Raw genomic sequence first — 14594 nt, forward strand, 5'->3', positions numbered from 1 at the left:
GCAAAAGCTGTAACGAACTGTCTGAGCGTGCAATATCTCAAAATATAGGAATATTTTGTTAAAACCCACCCATATGTACAAGTCCCCTGCAGAACTTCTTCGAGAGAGTTCAACCTTAACCACGTGTATTTAAAGGGCGCAATCGTTTACAAACAAATTTAAATCTGAACGTTATCAACGGTCCGCACCACTTGTGAATCATACGACGCGACGTGTAAAAATGGCAAGGACATCCATCATACAGATTTTCTTTAAATATAGACAAAATGTAAGTTGCCATAAAAATGATAAGAAACATCTCACCAATGCCGAACGTGTTCCTGGTGCACTTGCCCATTCTCCACGGTGAGGTGCGGCAGCAGCGTCTGCTCGTACGGTTCTCCGCCATCCTCCACCGCCACGTGGATGCCTTCCATTAAGTCCTCGGGCTCGCTGAACTCGCCCATGTCCTCCAACTGATCGCAACAACCAATTCATTCACAGACTTTTTTATTAAACCTTTCGACAATAGCAACTTTTTCAGACACATCTATTTTCTTTTCTTTTACATTACGTTGTTTTTCTATTCAAATTCAATCATTTAAACCAACTCATTTCGGTCTGACGTCACGACTTGTGTCGAGAAATGCCGATACCAAACTTATTTGAATTTGTGTGTTGTCAGTTATTATGTACAATATAATATCGTCAGTTTAAAGGTAAAACCACATAAGTGACATTTCTAAAAAAGTCTATATATACAGCTATGGTAAGAAAATCACTATCTTTATGCAGGTGAAACTCAATAACAAAAAAACCTATAAACTTAATATGTTGCTTTATCTGCAGAAAGATGGTGATTTTCTTACAACAGGTACATAATTTGGAGATTTTTGTGGATTTGTGGAATGTCACTTATGTGGTTTTACTTTTAAGCAGACGATATTTTAATTAGCTAACAAATCATAAATTTTATTAGAAAATACTGTTTATGGAAAAGTACATACGAGAGATATCCTATTATTTAAGAAATAATTAAAAATAAATCGAAATAATGACTAAAAAGTTCTAAATAGCACGCGCCTAAGGCCATTAAAGTAAAAAACAAAACCTGACACTAATTAATTCATCAAACTTAATATCGGTTTTTATTCAGGAAGTACGTGATACGGGCGATAAATTCCTAGGCGGGATTTTCAAAACGCAATTTTACTCTTTTTTTTCTCAACAACTGCTAGTTAAAAAAATATGAATATGATGACTAAACATGCGCGTACAAAGTGAAATTTTAACGTCTTCACAAAAAATTTTAAAAACTCTTCATGAGTGACCCTGTCAGCTTAAAATAGATTTTCTACTTATTAGACTTTTACTTTCCATAATTGGTCGAAATAAATATTGTCAATAGTAAGTGCGCAGAAATATCTAAACGATCAAAGCCTAGAACTCATTTTTTTTAAGAGAAACTGCATTATGAGTAATACCGTTTCATAAATTTGACACTTTCGAGTTAAGTATTACACATTTTGGATTAAAAAATAATTTGGTACGGTATGGTGTAACGCGCTGGAGTTGTGAACTTATTCACGCATTGTTACGACTTCCGAAAAATACTAACCTTAGAATTAGAATGTGCCTCCTTAATGTGCGCTTCGCACTGTTTCTGTTTGCGGAAGGGCTTGTTGCATTTGATGCAGCTATATAACTCCAGCTTCTCCAGCGTGTCGTACAAGTCTGCCTTGTCGGCCTCCGTCGTCGGCACGCAAGGCACGGGTTCCTTGTCTATACTCGCCATCGAGTATTGCACCTGGAAACAATAACAATAATAGGTGAATTGCATAAATGCATTCGCGCAATTTGCGGCGCTAAACCAGATGACACATGCAAACCCTTATTCAAAAAACTCAATATACTACCTCTTGCCAGCATGTACATATGTTGGAGACATCTGTGTGTTTGTCAAGACTCACTCATTTCATTTATGAATCAATTATACCATTCCATTCCATAATTACTACAAGGACGTACTTTTAACTACAATTGACAAGATGGCTTTTGACACATTGATTCTATAGTAATAAAGAATATTTCGAATTTACAAATACTAATTAACATTGTATTAAAATGCACTTAACTGTCGAGTTCTTAGGTTTTCGCGATTGTTACACATAGGAAATGAAACTATTTTTCCGGATTTAAATCCGCGTCAAAGAACATATAGCTGATGTCAAACACCGTCGCGTAAACAAGTCTGCAGTCTGCAAGCATGTCATGGATAAACCTACACATTCAATGAAGTTTGACAAACCCCAGGTCCTTGCAAAAGAAGTCCGTTATCTACCCCGGATGCTGCGAGAGGCCATTGAAATGAAAAAACATCCCAATTTGAACAGGGAAGATGGTTTCTCCGTACCACCAGTTTGGGATCCAGTATTTCCTCTAATGAAAAATCCCAAACAGACATAAGACTGCAGTACTAATTAATATGTTTTAGTTTATTCTAATTTCTGTTAATAATAAATTAAACTTAATAAAAATTCATTCAATAAAATAATTTGTAAAACTTAATGTAGCGTAAATTGGAATGATTTCTTTGTAAAATTAAAATAAGGTATTTAATTAATAACTATTGCAACTATAGTGAAAAAATAAGGTTGGTTTGCATTAATATTAGACATAACTGGTTGAAGACTGTACCACCTCAGTCAACCGTGACCATGGGACCTGTAAAGGGCCCGAAACGTCGGTTTGTTTGAAAAAACAAATATACGTGAATTAAATCCGGAAATATAGTTTCATTTCCTAATAATAATAATAAACGTTTATTGCAAAACATGTTGTTACATTTAGGTCTTATAATAGTTGATGAAGTATCAAACATGTACCCTGTAAGGGTGTAGCAATGTCAATTGTACATTTTAAAATATTATAATACATTTAGAATACTATTAAATATATTTGAATATTATTACAATTATAATAATTAAATTCAAGCTAATATATTCCGAAAGTTAATAAATCAATTGTAAGAAATGAATGTCAAAAGAATGTCAAAAGGAATGTAGAGCCTAAAAATCTAAAGTTTTTATAAAACATTAATCGTCAAATTATTTTAGTATTGCATAATAGTAATACATTAATAGTAATATTATTCTCATACATTTATTTCCTATAATCCTATGCAATTAACTGTACAAAAGATATAATAAATTCCACTACATTTGCACACTTGCTTGCAGGTTGAATACATTGTATCTAAATAAATTTAAGATCTGTATATTTACCGTATTCTGGCAAATAAACGTATTCTATTCTATTCTAATGACTTTGTTATTAATTTTGTTCAGAGGGAGAGTGGGAATTTCAACTGCATAAAAAATCAACTAAGTTTGTATGATTTAATATTTACATCTCTCAACCACAGGCCGTGGGTTCAAATCCGGGTTCGCACCTCGTTTCTTGGCGATTTGAAATTTATTTAGATGAAGGAAAACTTCGTGATGAAATCTGCACGTCGAAGAAGGATCATAACCCTCGGAAAAAAGTTGTAGAGTCCCCAACGTGAGAGGAGATTCGTGCCCAGCAAGGGGGAGTATAAATGGTTTGATGATAATCTTCACTGGGTTCGCGAGGTAACAAAATAATTTACTTCAATTTTTAATAAATATGAATTTCAGCAAAGTAACGCATGATTCTATTAATTGTCAAACACTGGCATCAGTGTTTTCATACACGTCTTTTTATTCTTACTATTATTAATTTGATCTTTTTTAACAACTTCCTAAATCTGATTTTTGTTTCAACTATTCCAAGCACAAGTCCGATCATGTGTTGATTACTGCTGCCACTATGAAATGGCTCTGCTAAATACCAAATGGCCACCTTGGATTCAATAGACAAGCGCGGCAAGAGGCTTATTGGGACACGGATTTAGTAGAGGCGAAGCTGCAGAGCCTTGAACAACGTCGTAAAGTTGCCTGCTTATCGGTATTCTACAGGATATATCACGGAGAGTGTGCGATGGAATTGCATGATGCCGCCTTCCCCCCATTCTATCACCGGGGGACTAGGCGTAGGCTTGGGTTCCACCTCCACACCTATGTTGTGGATATTCCAAAGATTCGCACGAAACGTTACGCTTCCACATTTATATGACGAACGGCTATGGAGTGGAATTCCCTGCCTGCAGACTTGTTCCCCGAACTCAATAACTTGGGCCTTTTGAAAGCGAGAGTGAATAGGCACTACTTAAGTGTGCATGCTACATTGTCGACCTCATCGTCGCTTCGTGCACGTATTTACTTACAAAAAAATTTAATTATTTTCAAACAAAATGCATTTTAGGAAATAAAACTATTTTTTCGGATCTAAACCGCCTATATTTGTTTCCTCAAACAAACCAACGTTTCGGGCCGTTTGCTGGTCCTATGGTCACGGCTGTATGAAACCACGTGACCAAAACTATAGGACCTATATAGGGACTGAAACGTTGGTTTGTGTGAAAAAAAAACAAATATACGCTTATTGTGACCTAAAAAAATTGTCTCTTTTTTGCTATGAAAGACATTTTAGCTTTCCCAAGTTCATTGCTCTTAATGTTTGCTTTGTTAAAGAAACTCTTAAGTTATCTAAATAAAAGAAATAAAACTGAGATTTAATACTCATCACAACACATTTACAATGGAAATAGAGACCAAATAAAGCCCACTTACCTTATTGGAATACAAAGTCTTATCGCTAGAGGTGTACAGGATATGTTTGTCGATGCTCTGGTACATGGTCTTGGGTACAGTGTTCTCTAGAGACAGCTCTACGATCGAATCTGGCAACGTCGCTACGTTGTCTACTATACACGTGCTTGTCATCTGAAAAAATATATCATGTGTTTGGCATCACAGTACATTTACTCAAATATTTTGTATGTCCGTAAAAATATACATAATTTCAGTATGGTCGCAGATGCTTATAAAATTAACCTTAGAAGTAAGTCCAAACTCATGGTACCATGATTTCATTTAACGAACGTAGACGATTTTTATGTGTTAGATAAAGACTTATAGAAAGACGATATAACTGTAGATTCCACACAAATTTCATTCAAAGTGTATTCCATAGCATTTAAGTTTATTTGAAAAGAGCAACCCTAGAGTTTCTTGCATGATCTTTTCGGGAAAGTCAGCACAGTGAACTTGAAACTTTACGTTGTCAAGTGTAAATTTATTTTTTTCAAACATGGTCGGAAATGTTTGCATTACTTTTAAAAAACGAACATGGGAAGTTTGTCTTTTATGGACCGTGCGAGTTCTTCTCGGCCAATGCCTGCAAACTAAGTATGAAAATCCATGTCCGCTGCTCTAAACTTTTAATATATCTACTACAACAATGAACTATGTAAACAGGCAAAATAAAAAGTTATACAGCTAGACGCCCAAGGGTTCGTAATTGCGAGAATCAAAAACACCTACCGCTTACTTTAAAGAAAGGCGGTAAAATATCTGTGAAGTGATTTGGTATTCTTCTGTTTTTTCATATTTCTTGAATTTTTATCGCAAAAATAAGTTCTAGTGAGAAGAGCGATAACGAAAATACAGTAATGGATTGTACTCCGCCTAATGTAAAATAAGAAGTAATATTAGTCAAAATAATTTACTTTTAATATTAATTAATATTTTTCTTTTATTTTTTCTGTTATGCATCTTCCTCTCTTTAGTCTTTTATTATTTCCTTACATTGTTTGAGAAAAGCACTATAAATGCTTCGACGGGAACGGGGATTGCTTGACTCGTATCATTACAAGGCACTCGGCCTTGTAACACATGGACGACCAGCAATCCCTTACTTCTCAGCCTGTGCAATAATGTACTATTGATTACCTATGGAATAAATGATTGTTTGACTTTGACTCAGTCAGCGGGGACCACAACAGGCCCGGGCGGTCGTACCTTGTCAATGGCCAGGTCGGGCACCGGCGGCGGCACGGGGTTCTCGATGATGATGGCATGGTGCGGCTCGTAGTGCTGCTTCAGGTGCTGGTAGAACTTTAGCTGCTCCTCGCCGTAGAACTCGCCGCACAGCTGGCAGATCAGGATCGCTCGCATCTGCAATTGCATATTTCTATTGGTTGTATTACTGCTGACTCTCCACTGTGCAGAACCTTACTCGAGTAAGTATGGCATATTTTTCAACTTCTGTTTTAGTAGTTCGATTCTGAGGTAAGTACCTACTTGATAGAACAATTAGGTAGATGAATTAATTGTCCTTAGGCTCTGCCACCAGCAGGAGTTTTACATTTTATTTAGATTCAGTATATGTAAAATGACTTACCTAAACAAGACCTGTGTTACAGTGGTTTTCGTTATTGCCATAGATAAGACAATAATATATATACTAGTAAATATCTATCCACATCTACACTCTACACACATCTATCCATTCTCATATAAAGAAATGTTGCACTCATAACTACGCTTATTTTGATTCTTAACGTTGATCAATATATAGTACAAATAAACCCGCGACGGGTTTGTAATAATATTCGAAAAGGCCAACAGATGGCAGATGTTACATTTTTGTTAAGATTAGGTACCTAACCTATGATTATGATTATGTATATACAATAACATAATAAAATCGCAAAGCAGCGGAGTATATACTTTTAATATTTTAGAGTAAAAGTCAGTGCTAAAACGTTGTTTAGTTCCGAGAATAAATACAGACATGCCATCTATATAATTCATTGCAAACTAACAAATCAAAAAGTATAATCATTGAGAAACCTTCAAATTGTTATCTTTTTAACGACAGTTTACTATTTTCACCAATTACATTGAAATGTAAATTAATTTTTATTAAACATTCCTAAAATGTTGTTTAAATAGTTTTGCATTTCTTTTTTATATTTTGTACTTCTTATTTAGTATGACATACCTCAAATTTCCAAGATTCAAAACTTTATATTTTTTTAAATTTATCCTAGTGTCGCAATCTACAGTTTTAAACATGCACTAAAGTTAATTTGTATGAACTTATATCCCCATGGCATGGAAACGAACCTCTTGTGCGATATGATGAGTGTCTTCCGGCAGGTGCTCCTGATGCTGCACGGCTGTCACGAAATTGTCCGGCAGGATCTCCTCTTGCGGCATCTCATCCGCGCAGTTAATTACAACTACGTCTTGCTGTAACGTCAAGTACAAATTGAAACAGACGGCAATATGCAAGATGTAACACAAGTTTTAATGTTTTCTCACTGTGCACTTTCTGTAAATATTACTAGTTCTTGTCCCTGAAAACCTTAGAGACGGGTGTTATAGTCTAGTTGTGTGCAGCTAAGGCTCTGTGTGTGTAATAGTAATATTTATGTAGTAATTCTTTTATGCTAAATGTTTAGTAATCTTAAGTTGTATTTTGTTTGTTGTAAATATTGAACACTACATTACACGCACTTATATCTATGTATGTATGTATGAAATTAATTATTTAAGTATTCTATACATATAAGAGAACACACTACAAGAACGCAACACATTACATTACAGAAATATTTACTTAATTTATTTTTGTTTATATACGTGACACACACGTCCGGTACTCACTCGGTTTTAGGGTCTACAGAAAGTCAGCGTCACAACCTTTTCTCGGCGGTGACGTTAGCCGAGTGGATCTTTTTACATACGCTACAGCTGCACAAATGACATATACTTTAATTGCGTTAATTTTATTAATGTTTCCATTGTTGATATTACCTATTATTATAATTTTATTTTTATTCAATTTTTTAATTTTATTTTAATTTTTTGTTTTAATTTAGCTTTACATTTTTTTATCTTTCTTATTGTGTATTTTTGTGTTGCGGCGTAGAGTAATAAATGATTCCTACTCTATTCTATTCTCGTAATCTTGGCAATGTTAAAATTGAAATAATGTGTTAGATTTCTTTAACATGACGAGCTGTAGAAAAATAGCAGCGGCTATGTGAAACTCGGTCATTGTTCTCTATAGTCTATAGTATAGTTTATATGTGGTGTGTGATGTTTGCGGAGTCGGAGTCGTTGATATACCACCCATTCGCACTAAGCGCTTTGCTTCCTCCTTTCCGATACGTACGGCAAACGGCTCTATCTGTGCTTACCGAAAAGTACAATTTGGGGCTATTCAAGGCTAGAGTGAATAGGTATTTTTTAGACAAACGCTTACCACCGTCGCATAACATCAGGTGAGATTGTAGCCAAGCGTGTGTCTATTATTTATAAATAAAATGTAATATTATTAACTTTCGTCTGTATATTTTGCTTTTCCATGGATAAGATCAGATTGTGGAATCATTCAATGTGTTTTTGAAGATATTGTTAGTCTGGTCTAGAAAATGTCATAACTATTCAAGGTGATGGACCAATCCCTTGAACAAGTATCATTAATATTGACCCACGTTACTAATAAAATATTAACTGATTTATTAGATTCATGTGACACGCCAATTTGATATTTATAGTATTGTAAAACAATGTTAAAACTCTCTACACCTATATAATAAACGAGTCCTGTACCCCACCTACAGTAGGGTCGGGCTCAGTTGGGCGAGTTTACGGGGTGTGCTCATGCTCTTCGGTGGCACAACAGTTAGTACTATGAGCGCTTGATGAGGAGGTTGATTCCCGATTTGGGCCAATTTAAGAAACGAACATTTCTAAGTTGGTTTTGGTCTGAGTATTCTGGGTTATCGTTGTTTTGGTATTTATACTACAGGAAATTCGGCAGTAGTTTGGCATTTTTTCCCACTAAATACTGGAAAATGGAATCTAACGAGAGACGGTTGAGATACAACAACGCCTTGGAAGTATGCCTTACATTTTTACAATTGTGAGATCTTGTACTCGTAATCCATTACGCCTTTGTAAATTACTTCCATGCGATGGCGTGCAGACGCTTCGGGCTTCGCCCTCCTCGGTCCTCGGCCTATGGCCTCGGCACTTACGACTTTGTTTCAAAAAAATTTAAATAGATCTTTAATGGCGCCCATATTTAAAAATTGCGAAAATATATTTTCACCACTAATTATTATCAAACAATCTTAGAAATATTTCCGTGCCAATTTTCAATCCGAGCAAAGCAAGTTTTTACAACAACCATTTACATAAAAAATTACGGCTATATCGAAAAACGGATCGAATTAGAAGACATTTTTATCTATCGCAAAAAAGTTTGTACGGCAGCCATAGCGAAAAATGGCGAAAAGTAAATTTTGACCGCTAATTATTATTAAACACTCATAGAGACCCCGACATGTCCATTTTCAATAGAATTAGAGCAAATTTTTACCTGCCGCTAAAAGAGGTTATATTGAAAAAAGGCGAAAAATAAATTTTGACCACAAATTATTATCAAAAACCTATAGAGACCTCCAAATACCGATTTTCGGTTGAATTAGAGCTAATTTTTATAAACGCTTGTTTGGCGGCCATATACAAAAATGACGAAAAACCAATTTTGATCACAAATTATTATCAAGCACTCTGAGGGTCGTATTCTAGAACTCTACTCAATGCCAAAGTCAGGATTGCAATTGAAACACAAGCACTGGAAATACGACCCTAATGGCAGGGACTTGAGTATGATTTCGAGTGCTTTAAACCATACTCAAATACTGACTTGAGCATCGAGTAGAGTTCTAGAATACGACCCATAGAGTACCCGAGTACCCGTATGCCAATTTTCAAAGAGATCTGAGCAATTTTTTTTCTGCCGTCAACGAACGCTTCTATGACGGCCATATTTGACAATGATGAAAAACAAATTTTGAGCACAAATTATTATTCGGCACTTCTTCACATGCCAATTTTCAGCCGAATCAGAGAAAATCTTTTTCGGCAGTAATTTTTCACGAAAAAGAACACTTATATGGCAGCCATATAAAAAAATGGCGAAAAGCAACTTTTAACCCCAAATTATGCTTAAAGGCTCCTAAAGACCCTTGCATGCCAATTTTCAGCCGGATCAAAGCAAGTATTTCTTCGGCCGCCATTTTGAAATCGCCATCTTGATTTTTTTTAACCCAGGCAGTTAACCAGTGTTACCCTCTATGACATTCTTTCAAGCACCTCCTACCTGTCTCTAATAGTTTCCGTGATAGGGGGCGTTGAAATTTGTATAGTTTTTGCAGGCCGTTGATCACTCTTCCATATTTTCCATATTCAGGTTCCCTCATATTTGATTCTTTGCTTTGGAGCCTATCCGCGTACAACGGTACAAATATTTTTTTTCCACCATATCGGGAAGTATGCGTTCTATTTCTATCAGTGAATAAGCACTTGTAGCTTTATATAGATAACTAGATAATATGCCTTCAATAGCTTAGTATGGGTGGCTACAGTCTCAATTTCCATAAATAAAGAAAAAAATTGACAAAAATTATACTGACGCTTGGCATGATGGGCGTGTTCCGCTTGAGTTTCCTCGAGATCCGCTTCTTGTGCGGCAGACTCTTCTTGCTGGGCTGTTTGCTCTGCGCCTGCGCAGCCAGCTCCGAGCCCAACACAGGCTCCGTCTCGTCCAGTATTGATCCGTCGTCCTGGAAGTTATGCTATGTATTTTTTGCCAAAAGGGTCATTCAAAGAAGCGTGCAGACGACAGTCAGTACATAATGGCCATTTCAGATAACAGACATATATCTAAATAGACGCCGCACGTGTACCTACTTTGCGTGTCCAATGTAATCTATAAACGCTTAGTTGCCGCTGCTACGCTTCAAAACACGCCCGGTCGTTATCGTAGTTAAGCCTCAGTCGAAAACGTGCAAAAAGCCTAACTGTGCTATTAAAATCTGCTAAAATACCACAGCTATGAACAGATGAATAAACAGGGACATTTTCTTCCACTTCTAGTTAAGTTTCTTCCACAATTTTGTGATCAGAATATGCATAATTTATTTTAAAGTTAATTATTTTCCTATTGAATGGATTTCGAGAAAACAAATATGCAAACGAGTGTATGTCGCATGTTCGTAATACATTGCGGCTTTTACTTGGTGCGGTACATTTGTGGACCTTCTTTAGTACGTCATGAATATCGAACGAGCCATACTTTCGTATAATGCATTTAGTTTCGTGGTACAGCCATGTTTTTGGTCAAATTTTACGACTAGTGATGTTCACTTGATGCAAGACAGTTCTCGATTCTGATAGATTTAGGAAAGAAAGGGATGATAATTCTTAAGACCTCAGAAAAAGTTTTAAAAATATTCTATAAAGTTTATTGTCGTTTTTTTTTAATTTTCCGGAGCAACTTTTTTTCGTAGAACAGGATTATATTACAATTACAATAAAGGATTTAATTATCTTATTCTAGTATTATTTTATTATATTAATATTTCACGGCCTCTTTTAGACAACAAATACTTGAAAAATCATTATTCTAAATTCTTGCTGCGTCCGCGTCGTCGATTTAATCAATCGCTTAGTGCCGAAGAAGATTTTCCATCACTAAATAGCGCTTGTGAAGTTATCGGTGGCACAAAAATGTGGCACGCCTGGTTTTCATACAGATAACGGTGATTACGAGGACTTCTATATAGATTATATAGAAGTCCGAAATTACATTTTCCAGAAATAACGTTGGCTCGAATTTTCATAACCTAGAAAGAAATTTAGAGAGGAAAATATATTTTTCTTTTAAACCTAACTTAACCTAACCTAACAGAACCTAATCATGTCTTTGCGATAAACATCCAACATATCCTGAAAGAATAACGGTTTCGTTATAATTCGGTTTTCGGGGTAATGAAAAGACTAACAAACGTTATTTCGGAAAAAATAAAGTCGAGTTTGTGATAGGTTACCGAGCGCGGTACTTGCGGAGTCTATTTAGATATACAGTTTAGATAGACAGTTAATTATATGCTTATTAAAAAAAAGTTTTAACATAAAGTGATGACAAATTTTTATTGAATCGATATTCAATTATTTTTGGTGAAATTACTCCACTAGTTTGTTATAATTATTAATACAAAGATTAAAAAATAAAAATTAAAAATTCGTGAGGTCCGCTGGTTTGTTCTGTGGTATAGCGTCTGGCACGGTAAGCTAGAAGACGTCGGTTCGAATCCGGCTGGATCGAAGGAATTTTTTCTGAGTGTTCGATCTTTGTATTAATAATTATAATAAAGCGATGATATAAAAATTAATAATGACAGTAATTCTTCCTTACTTTTAGCCCACTCTTATGTTTGTTGAACCAGTCAGTGTCTGGACACCGTTTCATGTCCTGCAGAGGAGGCAGGGGAGGCAGTGGTGGTACTTCGACTACCAATGACTCAGACTGTGGGTGCTGCAATGATTAACAGTACTTCACATGATAGTTTAGAACACATTTCAACTGAAATTAATAAACTCAGTACAGAGTACCAAAAAACCGTCGTCAAAAGTCATTCATCCCCTAGTTTGCCACCCTTGAAGAGGTGGATATTTTCTTCAAATTGGGAACTGGGGTCACTACTGAAGTACAAGAAAAAAGAATCATCAAAATCAGTTCACAATTTATTATTATGAGGTTGCTGGTTCGAGTCCAGCTGAATCGAGGGAAATCTTCCTTCCCTTCGATCTTTGTATTAATAATTATAATAAAATAGTAGAGTATATCATTATAGTCAAACATAGTGATATTCAATAAACTATATAATAACCATCGAGTATATAATCAGAAATAGAGACGAAATAAGGGCCATACATTACTGGTAACTCATCAGTGATCCATGACTTATACATATCAACTCTCGTTTGCACTGAAATACAGACAACGCCAACAACTGACCGGTGTGTACGTCTCCGTATGTTCCAAAAATATTCTGTATTTATTGTAATCAAGATAATAGCTCTAACAATGGCGTGCCGTTCCGCACCGAATGGTGGTGTGGGGAAAAACAGCAAAACATCTAATTACACAAAATAAACAGAATCAAATTTCATCGGGTATTAATATTAAATATGTAATTTTGCAATTATCGTTAATTTAGCAAAGCTCAAGTTAAACTGGTCGATTTGAAGTAAAATAATTGCGACACCCGTCAATTGTTTCGAATTCGGGCTGGCCAATCGGAGCGTAGTTGTCACAGTAATGATGTGGCAGAATAGTTTTCAAACAAATTAAATGACATTTCGTCTCTATTTCTGGTTATATACTCGATGTTAATAACACTATATTATCAAGTCTTCTCTAAATACTGGGTTTATAGGCCAAAATCCACTACGGCCCAATGCAGGTTATGGTTTAACTCCTTCAGCATCGTGACAGCTAGTAGACGTTTCACAACACTAAAAATGAGTGGAATCCGTAACTCGCATGGGGCTTGACAGACTATAGCCTAAACAATTTTGTTAGAGGAGACTCGAACCAAGTGAATAATGAACTTACTAAAGTCTGTCCATTATATAACCTCATAGGAGTATCTAGCACCACTGATGTATCTACATCTCTCACTGATGTAACCTGTAAGACAAATAACGTAAATTTTAGATGAAAATAATGTGGTAGGCAAATTCACCATTGTTTTTTGACATCTATTTTCTTTAACACTATCTCTATCAGTTAAGTATTATTACCTAGGCTATTACCAGAGCCTTTAACGTTATCTGCGATATGAGTGGTGTTGCTAGTAATTTTAGTAACAGGCAGTTTATTCATTTGCAACTTACCTCATTTTTTCTTTATATTTATTAAAAACCTTTATTTTTTATTTATACATAAAAACAAATACAGTTCAATTCCAGATAACAGATAAAATTGAGATATATTAGTTTACACATTATGGAATATGTATGTTCATGAGATGTACTTTTAAATTTATTCAAAACCAGTTACACTTGCTCCTACACTGGGCAAAACCTGTCACCTACTTGTAGGTAACCCACCTCCTAACTACATCACTGAAAAGACTAACTGGCATTCAGTAAATGTCTAATACTTTATATTGGCACAGTTTATTTCTGAAATTCAGAAATTGAAACATAGAGAATTGGTTCCGATATACTGAACATCAGACTGACTGAAAATAAGAGGGTCACAAACTTCAGTCACTTGTAAAGTATGTTCCGCACCTTGTGATGGCTGGAGTGCTGAAGATGGGCTCTTGCCTGGCTGGACAGCTGAGCCACCAATGCTGCCAACCTTTCTGGCTCTATAAGCTCCTCACTCCAATGTCCGTCTACTGATTCTCCCACTGACACCTGTCTGAAAGTCAATATAACTTATATGTTTTATATTTTTTTTAATTTGTTGATGCACAATGCCAATATACAATTCTATGTATATTGTCATTGTCTATTGTTAACATTTTCTTCGTGATTATTATTCGTAGTTGCCGGACCTCCCGAAAACCCATTCAGAATGTTAAGGAAGTAGTTGTAGAACACATTTGAATTTTTTTAAGTTTAACATTCTTTGCTTGCAACAAAAGGTTCTATTTCTTTAAAATATATTAGGTTTGTTAGTTGTTAAGTTGTTTATAAGTTGTAAAAATATAGTCATCAATAATGAAAATTATAATTTTGCTACCTTGGTCCTGGCAACATTAATTTTATCAGCAATAATACCATAAAAACACCAGAATCTTATTAATTGATGTA

At 35.4% G+C, this 14594-nt stretch overlaps 1 protein-coding gene across 1 annotated transcript; it reads right to left on the reverse strand.

Annotated features, from left to right (window-relative positions):
* Nucleotides 1-288: 288 nt before the first annotated feature.
* On the reverse strand, nt 289-14199 carry LOC113239133 (the record flags this gene model as incomplete). Its single annotated transcript, XM_026476001.1, has 9 exons — nt 289-455; nt 1598-1786; nt 4692-4844; nt 5922-6077; nt 7032-7157; nt 10397-10546; nt 12181-12300; nt 13384-13458; nt 14067-14199. Coding segments are annotated over 9 exons (1258 nt in total), but the record flags the coding sequence as incomplete, so codon positions are not given.
* Nucleotides 14200-14594: the final 395 nt, after the last annotated feature.

The sequence above is a fragment of the Hyposmocoma kahamanoa genome, unplaced genomic scaffold (genome assembly GCF_003589595.1).
Source record: "Hyposmocoma kahamanoa isolate Upper Pololo Valley unplaced genomic scaffold, ASM358959v1 99613, whole genome shotgun sequence".
Classification (NCBI taxonomy): Eukaryota; Metazoa; Arthropoda; class Insecta; order Lepidoptera; family Cosmopterigidae; genus Hyposmocoma; species Hyposmocoma kahamanoa.